Consider the following 21,320-nt stretch of genomic DNA (forward strand, 5'->3'; position numbering starts at 1 on the left):
ACAGTTTTTTCATGTGGGATAGTTTTTTTATACTGGTTTGGCTTTTTAATAATGTCTTCTTTTATGTTTTTAAATTTTGCATTGTTTTGGATGATGTTATAAAGAATGCATTAAAATGCTTGATTTATACATATATGAATTTTGTAACAGGTACTTTTACATCAATTAAATAACCCATTCAAAAACAAACTTTGTGTTGCTGTTTGCTTATGCCTGGACTACAAATGTAAACTTTAAAAATAAATATTAGTGACTATTGATGAGTTATTCATTTATTTTTATTTGAGAAATGATGGTTTGTCACAGAAGGGTGCCTGTCCAGTTTTAAGTCACCTGAAGCTCAGTTCAGCACCTGGACAGCTCCTGTATTTCCCTCTTATACGAAGACAACTTTAACATCTACACCAGGGGTCTCCAACAGTTGCCGCACGGAGTCTGTGAGTTAGCCACCAAAGTATATTTTAATAGTAGCCTCATTAATAATATTAATTTATTGCATATTTTTATATTAGCTTGGCTTCTTTTATGTATGTTAACATTTTAAAGGGGACATTTCACAAGACTTTTTGAAGATGTAAAATAAATCTTTGGTGTCCCCAGAGTACGTATGTGAAGTTTTAACTCATAATAAGCCACAGCTAATTTATTAATGCATGTTAAAGGTCCCGTTCTTTCTGTGTTTTTGAAGCTTTGATTGTGTTTATAGTGGGCAATATAACGTGTTCATGTTTCACGTGTAAAAAACGCTGTATTTTTCACACAATTTACTTATCTTTATACCGCTATTTTCACTGTCCTCAAAACAGTCTGATGTCTTCCTTGTTCTATGAAGTCCCTCCTTCAGAAATACATATCGAGTTCTGATTGTGTAGTTTGTTTAGTGTATTGTGATTCGACAGCAGCTTAGCTTAGCAGAGCCGTTTGAGCTTAGCTGGCGACTGACGTATTCCTGTGGGCTGTTTTATTGACGTCATTCAATTGGGAAGTAGAGGGCTGTAGTCCAAACCGGCCCTTCACTGTAGGCTTTGAAAGGTGAATTCTGTTAAAGAAAATATATCTCCTGGCAGTGAACTTTGAGTATGGAAGAAAAATAATGACAAAAGTTTTTGAATTAAAATAGCCTGTTGAATTGTACTACCTGAAAAAAAATGCATTGTATTAACCGTACTTGAATTTTAATGCATTGTATTTTTATGTTTTTGAATTAAAACAGCCTGTTGAATTGTACTACCTGAAAAAAAATGCATTGTATTAACCGTGCTTGAATTTTAATGCATTGTATTTTTAGGTTTTGCATTTTTAAGGGCTGAAATTCAACATGCGTGTATATTTTCTGTATTAAAAATTCAATAGTCCACATTCACCTTTTAGATTTCACTTTAAAATATTCGGTCTGTTTAAAAATACAACGTAAAATATTCAGCAGGCAAGTTTCAGTCCATTTAAATTCGCGTCCAAAAATTCAAGTCCAAAAATTCAGTCGTACAGATTTCAACATTTAACATCCGGGAACTGCAGGAAAAGCAGTAGAGTACCGAGTATAATCTCATCTGCTGTTAATCGATCTGGCCAGCAGGTGGTGCACGTGTTCGCCAAAACTTTGTACATGTAAGATGATTTATCCACTGCAGTGATGAATGTTGGCTTTTATGTTCAGTTTTAGTAGAACAACTGTAATACACTCATACAGAGAGTGTATTGCTTGGTTATGTTATTGACAGGATACTAAACGGTTTTTAAATGCCATATAAATTAAATAGGGCCTTTCTGCCTGCTATTGGCTTCGTTTCTCAAAAGCTAAGTTGATTGTAGATTTTATTGGTGGCAATCTACCATCTTCTTATGCCTACGAGAAACGGACACGTTTTTGTAATTCGTCACCTCAGTTTATAAACCATACTCGGATTATTGAACTGTTCAAGTTACAAATGGTGCGCGCGGATTAATAAACCATACGCACAATTAAACAATCAGTGCTCTCAGATTTTCAATCCATATCCACAAATTCATAAACAATAAATAAAAAGTGCACACGCTTTCGCAATGGTTTTGCAAACTGAGTCCACTACCGCAGAGGTCCCCAACCACCGGGTCGTGGACAAGTTGCCACCGGTCGCAAGAACATCCTGAAAAAATGTGTATAATAGCTACGTTATAGTTTAATCAGGTGTTTTGTCCTTTACGAGCCGACTTCAAATAACATATCAATCCACTTCTATACAGGGCCGTGCTCACTCTTTTTCTTTGTCTCTCTCTCTCTCTCTCTCTCTCTCTCTCTCTCTCTCTCTCTCTCTCTCTCTCTCTCTCTCTCTCTCTCTCTCTCTCTCTCTCTCTCTCTACCAGCGCATCGGCGATCACATTGCTGTCATTAAGGCCGTAGCCAGGATTTTTCAAATACCGAGGACAACCCCTACATTTTTTTTTATTATTTATATTTTTTCCATATTACAGAATAATAATAAACACGTCCAAACTACAATAGCACAAATGTAACTGTGTCTGTGAGAATTTTTGTTGGTGACTAAAAGCATCCAAAAAAAATCAATGGTTACATTTCATCATCTGAAGTCACCCTTTCAGTGGCGGATGCAGAACGTGACATATGGGTGGGCATGGATTAAGTCCGGGTGGACCTGAATCTATGGGTGTCACTTTTGAATAAGAAACTATAACAAGTCTATAAAATTCGTCAAAACTTCAGGAATCACAAGCGTATTGGTGAGAACACCCGAACTGCACGTCACATTTTTTACATTATTGATATACTTTAAATTGTAATGCAACATGACATTAATTAAGCCTTTTTGGTTAAAAAAATTATTGGGCTGTCATATAGCCTACAAAAAAGAACCTGCACACAGTGACAAGAAATATAAATGAACACAAAAAACCTAATACTTTTTAAAATAGCCTATTAAAACTGTTTAAATAAATTAAGCTACTAAATGCTTAAAATGAAGCTTCACTCTGAGCGAACACATACCTTGAAGAAGGCTATTTGCCGATACGTTGGTTATAATAAATAATTTTTGCAAGTGAGTGTGCAGTCACTATTTTGTGTTATAAAATAAAGCTTCTAACATCATATTCTCTTCATACAAAACACTAAAAATATATTTTCGTTCTCACATATTTAAGTTAACTTACTAAATAAAGAAAGAAAAAGGGAATTGCTAGAATAATGTTTGACTCTGAGGTTAAACGAAATGACAAATAAATAAACATTTAATATACTTTTTGATGACCATAAGAAGCGGGTACTCGTAAAGAGCGGAGCCGAGGAGCGCGCATTTCAGACGTGAACACGAAAGGAATAATGGGTTTAGTTATGCTTTCACTTCATTTCCTGACAGTTTCACTTGTTAGTGGGGATAGTAATAACTAACAAGATGACACCGAATTACATACAATATAATTACCTAACTAAATCTGAGAGAATGCAAACCCATTACAATATTTTTTCCTCCGACGGGCAGGGCGCAGATACATCTTTGTAGCCCGACAGGAATTCGCCATAGCCCCGGGACAGTTAGACATGGATACAACTTCATATGGTGTATTTTACCTATTGCATGTTATGTTAAAAACAGTAAAATTATAAGTAAGCCTGATAACTATTTAAAAACTATTATAAAGAAGTTGAATGTTGCGTTATATGGTTCTAATGAAAAAAATATTCCCAAGCAGCTTTCAGCCATGATCACTTTGAGAACTTTTTTTGCAAGCAAGTGGAAAACGTATTTTGAATAACAATACGTTATAAATATGTGCTGCGCGCTTTCCTCTCAATAACATAAACACACAACAAATATATGACAGCGGGGTAAAAAATAGAAAGGAAACATCTGATCACAGTGATGTTGTTTGATAGCCTACCAGCTCTCTAACTCAGCACTAAGTCACGCCATGTTTATTGCTACACTTTATACAATATAGTCTATTGCTTTTAGCAACAAATATCATAACAACCTATAAGCCTACTGTGTAATTGAGACATTCATTTAAGAAATGCATTAAAAGCAGAAAGAATAGGCTGCGGAAATATAGTGGGTTCACTATAATCCACACCACAGACGTTCTTGGTTTGCTTCTTATTTATTAAATCGAGGCAATTGTTTGATTAAACATTGATTAATATTAAGATACAATTTATACAAAACGAAATTCACTTTAAAGAAAGTCTTTCTACAAAACAAACCTATGCAGGGCTCGCAAAATCGCTACCCCCGACGTCCCGAGTATTATTTTTTTTTCATTTCTGATTGGGCGGGCCAGCTGTCAATCCATAGCCCCGCGCCTGCCTGCAATTAGTTTCATTTGCGATATCAAATGAATGTCTTCATTTTATTCATAAAGTCATACCTTTGCAATTCTTTGATCGATTGTGTTTTAGAAGTACTGTATGCTTGAACTCTAATGACAGCAATGTGATCGCCGATGCGCTGGTAGAGAGAGAGAGGGAGAGAGAGAGAGAAAGAAAAAGAGAGAGCGCGGCCCTGTATAGAAGTGGATTGATATGTTATTTGAAGTCGGCTCGTAAAGGACAAAACACCTGATTTAACTATAACGTAGCTATTATACACATTTTTTCAGGATGTTCTTGCGACCGGTGGCAACTTGTCCACGACCCGGTGGTTGGGGACCTCTGCGGTAGTGGACTCAGTTTGCAAAACCATTGCGAAAGCGTGTGCACTTTTTATTTATTGTTTATGAATTTGTGGATATGGATTGAAAATCTGAGAGCACTGATTGTTTAATTGTGCGTATGGTTTATTAATCCGCGCGCACCATTTGTAACTTGAACAGTTCAATAATCCGAGTATGGTTTATAAACTGAGGTGACGAATTACAAAAACGTGTCCGTTTCTCGTAGGCATAAGAAGATGGTATAGATTGCCACCAATAAAATCTACAATCAACTTAGCTTTTGAGAAACGAAGCCAATAGCAGGCAGAAAGGCCCTATTTAATTTATATGGCATTTAAAAACCGTTTAGTATCCTGTCAATAACATAACCAAGCAATACACTCTCTGTATGAGTGTATTACAGTTGTTCTACTAAAACTGAACATAAAAGCCAACATTCATCACTGCAGTGGATAAATCATCTTACATGTACAAAGTTTTGGCGAACACGTGCACCACCTGCTGGCCAGATCGATTAACAGCAGATGAGATTATACTCGGTACTCTACTGCTTTTCCTGCAGTTCCCGGATGTTAAATGTTGAAATCTGTACGACTGAATTTTTGGACTTGAATTTTTGGACGCGAATTTAAATGGACTGAAACTTGCCTGCTGAATATTTTACGTTGTATTTTTAAACAGACCGAATATTTTAAAGTGAAATCTAAAAGGTGAATGTGGACTATTGAATTTTTAATACAGAAAATATACACGCATGTTGAATTTCAGCCCTTAAAAATGCAAAACCTAAAAATACAATGCATTAAAATTCAAGCACGGTTAATACAATGCATTTTTTTTCAGGTAGTACAATTCAACAGGCTGTTTTAATTCAAAAACATAAAAATACAATGCATTAAAATTCAAGTACGGTTAATACAATGCATTTTTTTTCAGGTAGTACAATTCAACAGGCTATTTTAATTCAAAAACTTTTGTCATTATTTTTCTTCCATATTTGAGCTTTATCATTTTACAGGTATTATTTATGCTCTAACAGCAAAGTTAGTTTCTTAGTGCAGAGAGAAAGAGAGAGAGAGAAAATAATTCAAAGGACAATTGTTTCAATTGCAACAAACCACCATCATTGCGATCAGTGTTTAAATTGTATCAGCTCATTTGCATTTTAAAGGATACACCTTTAAGCAAAAATTTGCGTTTTTGGGTGTTTCCTTTTAAATGCAAATGAGCTGATCTCTGCACTAAATGGCAGTGCCTTGGTTGGATAGTGCAGATTTAAGGGGCGGTATTATCCCCTTCTGACATCACAAGGGGAGCCAAATTTCAATTACCTATTTTTCACATGCTAGCAGAGAATTATTTACTAAAACTAAGCTACTGGGTTGATCGTTTTATAGGTTGATAGAAGCACTGGGGACCCAATTATAGCACTTAAACAGGGAAAAAGTCACTCTTTCATGATATGTCCCCTTAAACAATGATAAAACATGTCAGCAGGTTAAATAAAATAAATAAGTTAAACTAAAAAGTTTTAAGTAGACTATATAAAAGAAGATTGCTATATCTATTGTGGAAGCCAGATTCACCGTTCAGCATCATTGCCAATACGTTTTGTCATAGGAATGTCTGTGGGTGAGTTCATTAAGAGTTTATCTCTCATAAAACAAAATAAATCTCTCCAATCTCAATATCAATAGTACACTATATTGATCTGCTACACCCTAATGTTGTGATATAACACACAAGAAAGTGCAATCCAGAAATTCCTTTAGTCAGATAAAAAAAGTCACATACTTTATTGCGTACATAAGAAACACAAAATAAATTAACTTAATAATATTTAAACAGTATGGAATGTCTAATTTTCTTTAAATAGTTGAAAGAAAGAACACAGTCAGGAAACATGAGAGGTAGAGGTCACACAATTGCACAAGCCCACAATGTAAACACACACAATGTCAACACAGTTACAATAGCCACATTAAAAATAATAAGGATTATCACATCTCAAAATAAATGGGGAACAGAAATTGAATAGGTTTATGGTTTTAAAACCCAACACGCAAATAAAGCTGCCTCATATTTGCTTCGACATGGACAGCATTGATTTAACAAGCACTGCCAAGATACCCTAAAGTATGAGTGCGGCCACTTTTGGTGTTCGAACCCTGAAATTCATTAAAGGAAGAGTTCACCCAAAAATGAAAATATATCTGTCATAATTTACTCACCCGTAGACTTTTAATAAGAGCAAAAATTAGTTGTACAGTATGGAATATTAAATGTCAAATCATCAATTTAATTTAATTTTTCAATTTATCTGGAATGATGCTTCATCACGTTGAAAATAAAATACAATTTTTTATTTTATCATTTAATTAATTAATATAAAAAATACCAAAAATACCTTCCATAGTACAAATCACATTTGTACTTTTAATTGTGCTTTCTGAATTACGACAGCTTCGGTCCACATTAAGTGTAAATCATTTATCCACACAAAAAAAGTAAACATACTTTAGGGTGATTAAATACTGACAGATTCACATTTGGGTGATTCTGACAGAACAAGACAAAATCAGCATAGTTTGAATTGTCATAAATATTACAGTAGTTGCCCATGTTTTGACAGATTACAAAACACATGTAGTATAAAATGTGAACTAGTTGCTAGTCATTTCTGTTTAAAGCAACACTATGTAGTTTTTTTACCTTTAAATAATGTCTCTAAAATTATTTCAGTGATAGAACAACTTGTAACTTGACAAATTGTACTGTTCCTGCAACCTGAGCAGCCTCCTAGCTGCTACAAGCACACTCTGAAAGTGGCGGTGGAGGGTAGGAAACACAGCCCCGCCCCTCCCCCTTCCTGCAGAAGAGTGTCTGATACCAGGAACTGTTGCGCTTTTCAACCACATGGGGGAGCTGTAAGTCATTTTTACATGGAAACTACATAGTGTTGCTTTAAGGTTTCAAACCTACCCAAAAATGTTTTTCTAATCGCTCATATCCTCCACCGTTTCTTCTTCTATCTCTCTGCCAATCTCTTCAAGTTTGACTGTTTTCTTTTGTCCCTTTCTCTCCTTTTCCACCACTTTCTTAGTCGTCACGTACCACGGCTTAGCTGCCGCGTCGTCGCAGGCTCTGCCGCCGGCCCTCCTGTACCCGCCTCGCCCTGCCCTCACCAACCCCCAGCCCTGTGGTTTTCCCTCGTGGGGTCCGCTGTCCTGGATGCCCCTGGTCTGGTCCAGCTCTTTGGCGCTGAGAGACGGCATCCGGACGGGGACGGTATTCCCGAATTTAGAGTAGTCTACAGAGTACCGCCCGTCCTCCTCGGTCATAATAGAGACAAAACGTCGACCCCACAAGATCTCCTCGGGTGTGTAGGATGTGCGTGCCTGCATGCTGATACCGGTGGTCTCAACGACACCTGGAAAATAATCATAACTTCTTGTTGCTCATGGTTCCTTTAACAAGTTATTGTATTCAGTTCATTCAGTTCTTTACTCACCTTCCAAAATGACAATGATCTCAAGATCATCGGTTGCCAGTGATTGTGCCGAGAGTTCGTATAGAGGACTTCCTCTATCAATGGTGTGACTGATAATAAGCGGAGAGACGAGGAATATGCCGTTGCTTCTGAGAGGGTTCTCCACTTGAATGTCCAGCTGACAGACAGGAATCACTTCACCTTCTGCCGTCACCGTCCGTCGAATTACCTTAAATTAATGATACGTATCAATTTTAAAATTCTGGAAACACATTTACTTAAAAAAAAATAATGTGTATGTTACTTCTCACCTGCAGCTGTATGGTGGCTGAGATGATCATGCTTTTCCTCAGGTCCCCGACTCGGAACATCAACGTAGGCCTGCCGTTGCGTGGGGCGATAACCGCGTTACGGGAGAAGATGAGGGTCTCTGCTCGCCTGTTGGCTTGAGCGGTCTTCATAAACACACAGCCAAGCATGATAGCATTGATGATCAGACCCAAAATGTTCTGGATGATGAGGACGATGATGGCTAGCGGGCATTCCTCAGTCACCATTCGTCCCCCAAAACCAATAGTCACCTGATATTACAAAAAACATTTCATTGGTTCATAAACCTGTTGATATGAGCAAATACGCTGACCCAAAAAGGGATAGGTTACCTCAAAATGACATGAATTTGGGAATAAATGAAGGAGAGTGGACAGTATGACAGAACTTTCATTTTCAGTAGAATAGGTGAGCGATGACATCACATGAGGATTCAGATCCACCTTGTTTTTCCTACCTGCACTTCGATAGAGAAGAGAAAAGCCGAAGTGAAGGAGTGAATGGAGGTAACACAGGGTACGGGTCCGGGTTCATTCGGATCTCGAGGTTCCAAGTCGCCGTGAGCGAACGCCAGGAGCCACCAGACCATGGCAAAGAGCATCCAGGAGCAGAGGAATGCGGAAGTGAAGATAAGGAGGGAATGTTGCCATTTCAGGTCCACCATAGTCGTGAAAACATCCTGAAGAAATCGGCCCTGAGAAACGACAGAAGCTATTAAATAAAAACACATTTTGCATGACCACATGTTAACAATGATTATTGCACCGCTCGTTGGAATGCTTGATTCTGATTGGCCAGTCATGACCAATAACACACGGAATGTTGCAAATCATTTTGATAGGTTAAGTTTAATATTACACAAAAATTCAATGTATTAAAAATGTATTTTGATAACATATATGACATTATACACTCACCTAAAGGATTATTAGGAACACCATACTAATACTGTGTTGGACCCTCTTTCGCTTTCAAAACTGCCTTAATTCTACATGGCATTGATTCAACAAGGTGCTGAAAGCATTCTTTAGAAATGCTGGCTCATATTGATAGGATAGCATCTTGCAGTTGATGGAGATTTGTGGGATGCACATCCAGGGCACGAAGCTCCCGTTCCACCACATCCCAAAGATGCTCTATTGGGTTGAGATCTGGTGACTGTGGAGGCCATTTTAGTACAGTGAACTCATTGATATCAGCGGATGGGTACATGGTGGTCATAAAGGGATGGACATGATCAGAAACAATGCTCAGGTAGGCCATGGCATTTAAACAATGCCCAATTGGCACTAAGGGGCCTAAAGTGTGACAAGAAAACATCCCCCACACCATTACACCACCACCAGCAGCCTGCACAGTTGTAACAAGGCATGATGGATCCATGTTCTCATTCTGTTTACACCAAATTCTGACTCTACCATCTGAATGTCTCAACAGAAATCGAGACCAGGCAACATTTTTCCAGTCTTCAACTGTCCAATTTTGGTGAGCTCGTGCAAATTGTAGCCTCTTGAGATGAGTGGTACCCGATGGGGTCTTCTGCTGTTGTAGCCCATCCGCCTCAAGGTTGTGCGTGTTGTGGCTTCACAAATGCTTTACTGCACACCTCGGTTGTAACGAGTGGTTATTTAAGTCAAAGTTGCTCTTCTATCAGCTTGAATCAGTCGGCCCATTCTTCTCTGACCTCTAGCATCAACGAGGCATTTTTGCTCACAGGACTGCTGCATACTGGATGTTTTTCCCTTTTCATATCATTCTTTGTAAACCCTAGAAATGGTTATGCGTGAAAATCCCAGTAACTGAGCAGATTGTGAAATACTCGGACCGTTCCGTCTGGCACCAACAACCATGCCACGCTCAAAATTGCTTAAATAACCTTTCTTTCCCATTCTGACATTCAGTTTGGAGTTCAGGAGATTGTCTTGACCAGGACCACACCCCCAAATGCATTGAAGCAACTGCCATGTGATTGGTTGATTAGATAATTACATTAATGAGAAATTGAACAGGTGTTCCTAATAATTCTTTAGGTGAGTGTATTTCCAGGTGATTAAACCAAATTGTGTGTTTGTGACATTTAAACGTGTTGTCTTATCTAAAAACTAAAAGTAAATGGGATTTCCTCGTTCAAATCAATATTGAATGTTCCTTATCTTACTTATGAGGTAAATAGTAGTGTAATAAGTGGGATAATATACAGGCTAGGGATTTCACGGTTATAAAATTTAGCTGACAGTTAATTGCCTAATAAATTGTGATTATTATGACGATTAATTGTCTGTTTTATTGCTTTGACATTTAATTCTCATAATTTTTTTTTTGTTTGTTTGTTCATGAAATAATTTTTACACATTGTTGAAATTTTTAAAATTGAATATTTTACCTGGCAGTAAATATTATTAATACTTTAAAAGTATTTATTTAACGATTATAACTTTCAAAAACTGAAAATTCTTCATAAGAAATAAACACAATAAGTGTCTGAAAAAAAAACTGAAAATAGAAATGCAATCAAAATAAACTGACTATACCAGAACAGGACTTAAATAGTAGCCAATCATACTAAGGTCATATTAGTACTGGGTTGTCTGTAGTGGATGCAAAAAAAAACCTTACAGATCCTTAAGAATAGCATCCTTCCCTAAATTTGGAATTGCTGTTTTGGAAATTAATTTTTTTTACCTGGCAGTTCATACTACTTATCAAGGTTTTACAGCATTTCTTTAAATGCTGCTTTTCCACTGTATTTTCCACTGCACCATCTGATACTTTTTCGTTTATACAGGCGCTGCAGCTCCCCCTTGTGTTTTTTAAAGAAATGTGCAATCATTGCGGTGATCTAAAATTATTTAAATCATTGTGATAGCCCTAGTACAGGCAACCAGTTGCTATCGCAAAATAACCCCCCTCAGTGAGATACAAGACTGTCAGGGCCTATTTTTTGCGATAACAACCAGTTGCCTCTAAATTATGCCTTACTTGTCACCACAATACGCTCGCATAGAAGAGGTATTTATTTGCATTGAGAGCATCGCACCTGTTCTCGTATATTTTTGTGGGCAACGTTACACGACCCACTCTTGGTAATAAAACGCGCCCGCTGTGACTTCGGTCGGACACGGCTGGGCTGCGCGGCATCCTCAGCGAGTCGTGTCAACAGGAATCCGTCAGGGAGAGGGCCTTTACGGGCCAACATTTTGGTAATCTCTGGGTGTTCTGGCTCCTTAATCCTATAATAAAGAAAAATAATTTCAATATTTTTGAAAATGGTTTGGAGTCTCCTATTAGGGTTAGAGTACAATTACATTTGACTAATATAAGATGGAAATCACATACAAAAACTTTTGAAATCTGACCTTTAAAAAATAAACAAAGTTTATATATTGTAAATCTAACAGATTGTCTTACATTTGATTGGTGACTTAGATATCTTACATAAATATGATTAAATATGTATTTTATTGTTAATCATAACTGATCAAACATTTATCCTAAAACATTTCCATTTAAACATGAAAAGAAAAGCCTTAGACAGTCAGTGTGTTCAGATTGTAAGATGTACAAAATACAAATTTACCCCAAGGATTTAGAGGACACTGTAGTATTTCATATAGGTGAACATCAGGAGTCTGTAGGATCCATTCAACAAATGTGACACCTTCCTGTTAAACATCAACATTAACATACGAGTCAATGATAATTCAAAACCGGTGCTGTTGCTATGCATCTGAAAACAGATCGTCGTGTAAAGCACACCGTCATAATATTTAATAATGCATCTTTATTATTATAAAACCCCATAAAAATGTTAATCGTACAAATACTGTCCGGGGTCAGTACACGATTGCCGTTATTATATGTTGATATTATCGATACTCTAAGAACAATACACTCATCATCATCATTATCATCATCATGAAGGTTATGCAGGTTATTTTTTTTTTTATCAAATTGCTTACCTGCACACCGCACGCACGCGTTATTTCATATTAAAATCATCAATAAATAATAACGAACAAAATGCGTTAAGCAAATGTAAGCAGATGGGAGGATGAGCAGCTGGAAACCTTACGCAATCGGACAGCGTCCTAAAGACAAAAAAATGAATGACTGGAGGACAAACATATCCCACAATCCCTCGCGCCTACTGAGCTACGCTGCCAGTTTCGTTTCAACGGGTCGCTTGGTGTCAATTGTGCCCTTATTTTATATTTATACACTATTATATTGATTTCAAATTGTTTAAGGTCTTCTTTACAGTGAAAGTGGTCTGTTTAATCGATATTAAACGCATGCCAGAGTGGTTTTTGCGGTTTTTAGCGTATTAGTTCTTTAAAGATGGCTGATCCGTGGAATCGAGGTGAGTGACACGTAGCAGTTTGAGTTGTTTTCTTTTAGTCATATTAATATTTTTAATTTAGCAAACATCATCGTTTGGGTACATGTGGTAATACGTGTTTTATAATGCTTGTTTGGTCTAATAAAATAACATGTGTGATGTTTAAACAGTTTAGTTCTTTTGGTGCTGATGTTGGCAGTAAACATGAATCTGAAATGTCTGATGAAAGTGTTTACTAACAGCGTGTTTTGTGTTATTGACAGGACGTGGTGCTGTGGATGACATGCTGGATGCTGAAAATAAGCTTTTGGCGGAAAATCTAGCAAATAAAGTTTCTCGACTCAAATCTGTACGTATTTCTGTTGTTTCTCTTGTTTTATATAATAGAAAATACTGTTAAAATTAATTCATGTTATTTGGTGTCTTTCTCTACAGTTGGCTTACGACATTGACAAAGATGCTGACGATCAGAATAAATATTTGGATGGCATGGTGGGTATTCTCAAAAAAAATAAGTGTTGTTGATGCCTTTGCAATGTTGGCATGTCGGGTGTGGTTTTACAACAGTAACTTTTGTGTTTAACTTCTGTATTTACTCAGGACTCCAATTTCCTCAGTGCAACTGGCTTGTTGACTGGAAGCGTGAAGAGGTTTTCCACAATGGTACGATCTGGAAGAGACAACAGAAAGATCCTCTGTTACGTGTCCATCGGCCTGGTCGCGCTCTTCTTTTTGCTTTATTATCTGGTGTCAAGGATCCAGAAGTGATGGGTCGATAAGTAATGTTTTTGAACACTTGCTTTCTCAGTTTTATGAGAAATGTTTACGCCCCCATGAAGCAGATGCTATGTTTGATCCCCCATGAAGCTGATGCTATGTTTGATCCGGTTATGAAGACATTTCAACAAAAATCTTTCTAACAATGTCTGATACTGGAGGAGGATCTGTAATATCCTTATTTAAACATATGTTTACACTCTTAAGAGTGATCTATTCAATGTATATTTTTAGTTATAAAAACATGGACCAATATTCACAGATTGATTTGAAGTTGAATAAAAGCATATATTTTAATTCTCATGATTTATATTTGTATCATTACAGAGTATGCAACAAAATGTAACCAATATTTTTTGCTAATTATGTGCATTAAATTGATTTTTAATGGTAATGTGTTCATTGTGATATTTGGTGTGCTTGTGGTTTTAATAATATAATATAATATAATAATTGTATAGACTTGTGTCTACTTTCCAGAATTTTGCAAGTACTTTAGTTATGGCCCAATTTTTATCTAACATTGTCAAGATTTGAGTAATAGGAAATGGCTCAGTGACAAAAAACGGTTTGGCAAGATGAGAAATTAAAAAAATCTTTTTAAAAAACTTGTTTTAAAAGCATGAATCAAGTTTATTTTAACGAACATAGTGTATTTATTTTAATTTTATGCAATAAAACATTACATTGCACCATTTTTATGAAAGTTAAGACTGAATGGACCTGAAAATGTCAAATGGTGTATCTGTCAATTGCGCCAAAGAATGAGAAATATTAAATATTTGATCCACCTTGATGGCATTTAAGCGTAATCATTAATAATAAAAATAATAATATTTTTAATTAATTTTAAAATAAATTTTATTAGTTATTTCTAAATGTAAATTTTAATGCGTTTTTGTAAAATTTGTCCTGACATATGCTGAAAATAGCTCCGTTTTCTAAATAATCTTTGAAAAATGGTGTAAAATGTATGTAAAAAATTGTGTTACACTAAACTAGATGATTATATTTTATTCCACATTTTTTATGAATATATTTTGATTTTCATAAAAGAAAAACGAGTTACACCAACTGACACAGACCGGTTACAGCACATTGACATTTTTGCAATTATCCCCCAAATATTCTTTCAAAAAGAAATAAAACCAGAAATTTTAGACTTGGTCCTCAAAAATAGAACGTATGCAAGTAATCTGCAAATTTGTTTTGAAATTTTAACCCTTTTACATTTAATTGAACCATACAATTAACATCACATCATTGACCCAAATATTGTTTATTATATTACATTATCTTTATCTAATTTATTGTTTCTACAGCCGGCTTAGGTCTTTTAGATGTCTTGTTCTGTCTGTGCACAATGAATTTGTATGTACATGTGGAAAATGAATAGTTATGAAAGATCTAACATACACTAATATATATATAACACATGATAAGTGGTAAGAATAAAAACATTAAGCCAATAAAGGGTGGTTTTTCTATGAGTACGTAAGTACTGTATATACATAACACAGTAGATAGACAAATTAAATATGTAGAATTATAACAATCCTAAACAAGATAGATTTTCATTAATAATATTGGTATGTAAATATTAGTTTCTAAAGAAAAAATATAATTGATTTACTATGCTTTCCATAGTCATTTGACTATGATGTGGTTGTTGTGCGGCTCCAGGTCGGTAGGCGGCGGTAGAGCTCACGGTGACAGCCGCTCCCTCGCGCGCCAGAGGAAGACATTTAGTATCTTCCACTGATATCAGTCCAGTACCGAAGCTAACAATATTGTTGGGCAGCTTGCACAAGGCGAATTGAAGCCAAGTGTTTTGTGTTTGTTTTATTTTCTTTTGTGTTTTGAATTTAATTTATCTCAATGTCTAGTGAAGTGGAGGCGAGTACAGAGGAGCAGCAGGTTCGTTCATTCAAACACGTTGTGCAGTATAAGGCCGCCGCGCATCTGACAATGTCATTGTGTTTGTGTTACTTCACTTATAATGCATGAAATGAAGAGCGAGGACGAGTTTAGACTTGAAAATCTGTCTGGGTTTGGTGAAATTAAGTGCAAAATGCAATAGTGCATATTTTACATTTTAAAATGCTGTATTCAGGCTTTGTTTCTGATCTGTTTACGTGTTAAGATCCAGTCAATAATTTGTGACCCTGCTGAAAATGTTAACTGTCACTGTGCATGGTACACTGCCAATATAATTGTGCTTTGAAAACTTTGCAAATGTTTGAGTACCAATCATAGCATCAGAAATGGGGTTTGAATATGTTTTTTTCCACATCTAATGTAGGAGATGCAGGACACGGTTGTAAGTCCAGAGAAAGCTGAAGAGGTCAAACTCAAGGCCCGGTACCCCCATCTGGGGACCAGACCTGGTGGATCGGATCTACTGCGGAAAAGACTACAGAAAGGAGTATGTTTATGATCCTATAGATGAAATAAGTCCTAAGTCTGTTTGGTTGAGAATAAAACTTTACCTCAAATTTTGTTGACCTTTCCTTGCAGCAAAAATACTTTGACTCGGGTGACTATAATATGGCCAAAGCCAAGATGAAGAACAAACAGCTTCCCAGTGCAACAGCTGAGAAGACCGAGATAACCGGCGACCACATTCCCACCCCTCAGGATATCCCCCAAAGAAAGCAGTCTCTGGTGGCCAGCAAACTTGCGGTCTGATGAGGACCGGAGAGCCATTCCTGTTGTTTTTCATTATGTCGTCTTGTCTGTTATTGTTTTGTCTTTCCTTTGCTCTTCCCTTTGCATTTACTTACCTGTCGTTTCCATGTACAAATGCTCTTAACATAGCATGCTTTGATAAATAAGAATATGTGTAGATTGCTGCTACCATCGCACTTGGATTTGACTGTAAAGTCTGACGTAGTTACATCCAAGAGAAGGTTTGAACGTGATTATTTGACTGTTTACATAAGATTAGCATTTTTTTTTACACATTTCCCCCCATGCTTTTCACCACCATTTTGGTGCTTTTCTTAAAGCCTATATGCTTGAATAAATGGACTGGACATATAATTCACATCCACCTGTTCTGCCAAAACTGTGCCTCTTATAACAAACAGAGGGCCGGACCTCATAAATGTTTGTCAGTTGAGCTGAAGACTCTTGCTCACTTTTCTATCTACCTGTGAATTATGAAAATGGTCTTGAACTCTGTTGAAGTCTGTTTCCCATGGGTAATGTTGGTTACCCACATTCAAAGTGTTCAACCCCTTTCCTGGGTTGCCTGGTTTGTGTTTTCAAACGATTTATCCGAGCTGTACAAAAGTTTTCTGTCACAACTGTTTCATTTGTTTTGTAAATAAAATAGTTTTGCGAACGTACTGTATGCTCATTTTTTTTGTCGTTTGAAGAAATATACATACATACATACACTAAAACACTGCAATACTTTCCGCACCCTGACAGTATTAGAAAAGAAAAGGTTGCAGACGTTCAGGAAAAAGTATGCAGGATTTCATTTTACAGTGAATTAAGGTATAAACATTATAAAGGGATGTAGATACCATTTTGCTAGTTATTGTGCGTAATTCAAAAATGGTTGCCTTATAATAAATCCAATTGTTCCTAAATACGCCGACAAAAGCATTGATTTATAACATGTTATGCATTACGAAGTATTTGGCGCATGCGCGTCTTGTTTAGGTTAAAAAAGCGTAGAAAATCATGGTGGCCACACGGTGTCCCCGTTTCCACACATTATTCATTGCCACGGCGGCTTGACCACATACAAAATAATAAGGCGAGTGGAATGGTAATCGTTCAAGATGAAGTTACGAAGTGGGTATGGTTTAACGGTAACGGAACATTTTATTTATTTATTCTCAAATTTACGTCGAAATGATATTTTCCTGATGCAGAAATGCACGGTGTATGTCGTGTTATGCGTCTTTAACGTTATGTAAATTATTAGGCTTGAATTGACAGGTGGATGACTACACAGTACCGCGAGAGGGATTAGAAACCATATCCCCCATGTGACTTCTCGAATTGCTCTCGCGGTACTTTGATGTCATCCGCTGTCATTTCTTGCAGCGCTGCATGAAATCGACCAAGCTTCTTGCCGCTGTCACATGACAACTGTTACTTTTCTCAGCGCTGTCCCGGATAACCCAATCCAGATTTGTTAGTCAAAATCGTGATTTCATTTATGGATTACAATGAGGTGTATTTAATATTTATTCACACATATCAGTCCTGTGAATTAAAATATGTAAACAATTATACTTTAAAGTATACATGCGTTTCTAATAAGCAAGCGCTCTATACAAAGGTATGGTAGTTCAAACCCTGCATGATACTCACTGCTACATTTTACATCAGAGGGATACAAACTTGCTTGTATAGCAGTTACTAGGTTAACAAGACCATGCTAAAAAAACTGAATTTAATGGTTATAATGGGAACTATAAGTATCTCTGTGGGTCTCTTCTGGTGTGATGTTATCTGGTGGATGGAAACCAATAGCACACCATTAAATCCTACTGGGATAAGACCATAAACAAACTACATAAAATGTGTATTTTTTTTCTAGCAGAAAATGCATTAATAAAACTGATGCTTTATTTAACACAAATTATACTATACTGTCCCAAAACTTACTTATTTCATTTGTTATTAATCACAGGGATAATTTCAGTGGCTATCAATTCTTATAAAAGTCTGCCAATCTATGGGACAGACATCATTAATGCATACAGTGGGCAGAACATGGGTGACATGGACCCTCATCTTTGCTGTAGGAGAAGAGGCCTTCAAAAAAATGGCCAGGTATATGCACTTATCAGGACAGACGTTTATATAAAAAAAATTATAGAAAGAAAACCATCTGTGGCAATGACAATATTCTTAATTTGTACCCCTGTAGGGATACAGTTTGTTCAAGCAAATGTTACCTGGGAATCAAACCCATCACCTTTGCACTCTTAATGCAATGGTCTACCAGTTGAGCTGCACATAAACAAGACATCGCTTCAAAATGTTTGATTTTAATGTGCATTATTTCTTCTGGATTGCATGCATTGATTTGTATTGACTCCAGGATGAATGTGGTCACCTGACAGTGTTGTGTGAACTCACTGACATATCGTACAGGTCCATGGCAGACCGGTTGTGGACAAAAAGCCACCGAAACCTTAAACAAGCCCATTACCAGGACGGAGGCCAAGAACGGCACATTAACGCCAAACTGTTCTCGTGGATCGTCGGCTGGAACAAGCGTTCATGTCCGATCACGACTCACACAAAGTATTTTCCATCCAGCACGTGTTCAAGTTGGAGCAGGAGGAGTACATGAAGGAGCAGATCCGTGGACTCTCATCGATTTCTACGACAACCCTGAATCAAAGCTGATAGAGGCGAAGATGGGCCTCCTTGATCTTTTGGATGAAGAATGCACTGTAAATAAGCCATATTTGTTTTTGTTTTCTTTAAATGCACATTTGTGTAATTTGTTAAACCTATTAATAATGCTTCCAGATGCCCAAAGGTTCAAATGAGTCCTGGGTGCAGAAGTTACAACACTCACCTGAAGATAAGCTCATATTTTGAGAAATCTTGCATGTCTAACACAGCTTTTATCATCTAGTACTTTGCAGACAAGGTACACAAGGCATCTCAAAAAACAGAAGTATAAAATGTGGCCTTGTTATGTGGTGATACAGGACCATAAGCTTTTCTGTTTCAGGTTGAATACCAGTGTGATGGGTTTCTGGAGAAGAATAAAGATACAGTCAATGTGTCAAAGGACAGCAAGGTTTGTGAACTTTCTGCTTCTCATGCACAGCATACTTGTCGAGAAGCATGAACGTGTTGCAGCTTGTGAAGTTTTTTTCAGCTTTCAGTGACTTGAAAGCAGCCTATGATTCACCACCACGACTGGAGAAATATCGCCATCTGCTGTTCAGTTTATGAATCTCTTGGTTTCCTAATGTGATAGAATTAGGGGTGTGCACAATCCCTATTATGTATTTTTTTAGTATAATTAAATTTTAAACGTATAGAAACATACCGTGATGAAAACACTGTGAGAACGCTACAGCGCCCAATCCTGCTCCTGTCCATCAACTATCCTGCAGAGTTCAGGTTTCAAGTGCTCTTATCAAACACGCCTGCCTTAAATTTTCAAGTGATCCTGAAGACCTTGATTAGCTGCTTCAGGTGTACTTGATTTGAACTTTGCACAGTCGAAACATAAAGGGGACAGACTTCAACAGAACAATCCTAAAGTATTTACAATTTAGCTTTTTAGTGCGTGATTGACAGTCTGTAAGAAGAGGAGAACTACATTAAGTGGGGGCCCAGGCAAAATGAATTAGTGAGGCCCTATTAAAAGATTTTTTTTCTTATTATTTGTTAACCAGACATAAATATACAACATACAATAAATAGTCAAAACATATCTAAAAACATAAATTGTTTATTTTAATCAAAATAAAGTCAGAATTCATCCTAACTCTTTCCCCGCCAGCATTTTTTTTTTTAAAGTTGCCAGCCACCGCCAGAATTTTTTATTATTTTCACAAAAGTTTAATGCCTTCCAGAAAAATTTCTTCTTTAAATATATAATCATAAAATATATCAAATGAAAGAACAGACCCTCTGCTTTCAAACAAAACAAAAACATTCATTTGTTTTATTTTATCACCTCTCAAATATGAGTAGGTTTCCTCAAAAACACCCAGTTTTGAGCAAAAAGCTGAAATAATTCAATTTTTGTAAATAACTTTTATTAGAGATCAGATTCAGAGTGATGTTCAAAACATTTACAGAGTTTTTACTGTTTTCTAGTTAATGGTTGTGAAAGAGTTTATAAAATAACAAAACTTTTAAGGTGCAATACAATCTTCATATTATATTTTATAATTATTTATTATTCACCTCAAAGTGATGCGCGCATCAATGTTTGTCAATTGAGCTGAAGATATACTTGCTCACTTTGCTATCTACCTGTGAATTATGAAAAATGGTCTTGAACTGTCAGTCAAATTTACCTTTGCTATCTACCTGTGAATGTTTGTAAATAAAAAGTTTTTGCATATGTACTGTCTGACTAAATTGTATGCCCATTTTCTTGTCATTTGAATGTAAATTGATATAAATACACTAAAACACTGCAATCCTTTTAGCACCCTAACAGTATTAGAAAAGAAAGGTTTGCAGACATTCAGGAAAAATTCTGCAAGACTTGTCCATTGTGCCATTTTGCAATAACTTGGTGTGAAGTGGAGTAAAAACACTATAAAGGGATATAGATTAAACACCTATAAAACCATTTTGCTGGTTATTGTGCATTTGGTTGCCTTATAATAAATCCTATTGTTTCTAAATACGCAATCAAAAGCTTTGATTTATTAAAGGTTACGCTTAAAAAGCATTTGGCGCATTTTTTAAGTTAAAAGAGCCCAGTAAATCATAGTGGCCACGTGGTGGCGACGTTATCACCCCATTCATTGCCACGGCGGCTTGACCACATACAAAATAATAAGCGGGTGATGGTTCAAGGTGAAGTTACGTAGTGGGCGTGCTTAAACGGTACGAAACATTTTATTTATTCTAAAATTTACGTCGAAATAATATATTCCTGATTAAGAAATGCACGGTGTATGTCGTCTCATGCGTCATTAACGTTATTTTTCGCATGTATATTATTATGCTTGTTCGACTTCATGCAGCGCCACAAGAATTGACAGGTGGATGACATCACAGTAA

General features: G+C 36.5%; 3 protein-coding genes and 1 long non-coding RNA gene across 4 annotated transcripts; 2 read left to right on the top strand and 2 right to left on the bottom strand.

Annotated features, from left to right (window-relative positions):
• Nucleotides 1–7,616: 7,616 nt before the first annotated feature.
• On the bottom strand, nt 7,617–12,561 carry kcnj11l (potassium inwardly rectifying channel subfamily J member 11, like). The gene is made up of 7 exons (XM_065291511.2): nt 12,427–12,561; nt 12,045–12,129; nt 11,505–11,697; nt 8,925–9,161; nt 8,449–8,718; nt 8,159–8,366; nt 7,617–8,077 (listed from the first exon to the last, which is right to left on the bottom strand). The coding sequence occupies exons 3-7, from the start codon at nt 11,661–11,663 to the stop codon at nt 7,644–7,646; spliced, it is 1,308 nt and encodes a 435-aa protein (XP_065147583.1). The 5' UTR covers nt 11,664–11,697; nt 12,045–12,129; nt 12,427–12,561; the 3' UTR covers nt 7,617–7,643.
• A 49-nt stretch (nt 12,562–12,610) lies between these two features.
• On the top strand, nt 12,611–13,977 carry bet1l (Bet1 golgi vesicular membrane trafficking protein-like). The gene is made up of 4 exons (XM_065291525.2): nt 12,611–12,827; nt 13,070–13,155; nt 13,242–13,298; nt 13,407–13,977. The coding sequence occupies exons 1-4, from the start codon at nt 12,806–12,808 to the stop codon at nt 13,572–13,574; spliced, it is 333 nt and encodes a 110-aa protein (XP_065147597.1). The 5' UTR covers nt 12,611–12,805; the 3' UTR covers nt 13,575–13,977.
• Nucleotides 13,978–15,308: 1,331 nt separating this feature from the next.
• On the top strand, nt 15,309–16,933 carry arpp19b (cAMP-regulated phosphoprotein 19b). The gene is made up of 3 exons (XM_065297716.2): nt 15,309–15,500; nt 15,886–16,008; nt 16,101–16,933. The coding sequence occupies exons 1-3, from the start codon at nt 15,462–15,464 to the stop codon at nt 16,269–16,271; spliced, it is 333 nt and encodes a 110-aa protein (XP_065153788.1). The 5' UTR covers nt 15,309–15,461; the 3' UTR covers nt 16,272–16,933.
• Nucleotides 16,934–19,151: 2,218 nt separating this feature from the next.
• Nucleotides 19,152–19,694, bottom strand: LOC135781182 (uncharacterized). The gene is made up of 3 exons (XR_010545090.1): nt 19,621–19,694; nt 19,401–19,536; nt 19,152–19,320 (listed from the first exon to the last, which is right to left on the bottom strand). It is a non-coding gene; the product is annotated as an uncharacterized lncRNA (long non-coding RNA).
• Between the last annotated feature and the right edge of the window lie 1,626 nt (nt 19,695–21,320).

The sequence above is a fragment of the Paramisgurnus dabryanus genome, chromosome 23, assembly GCF_030506205.2.
Source record: "Paramisgurnus dabryanus chromosome 23, PD_genome_1.1, whole genome shotgun sequence".
Lineage (NCBI taxonomy): Eukaryota > Metazoa > Chordata > Actinopteri > Cypriniformes > Cobitidae > Paramisgurnus > Paramisgurnus dabryanus.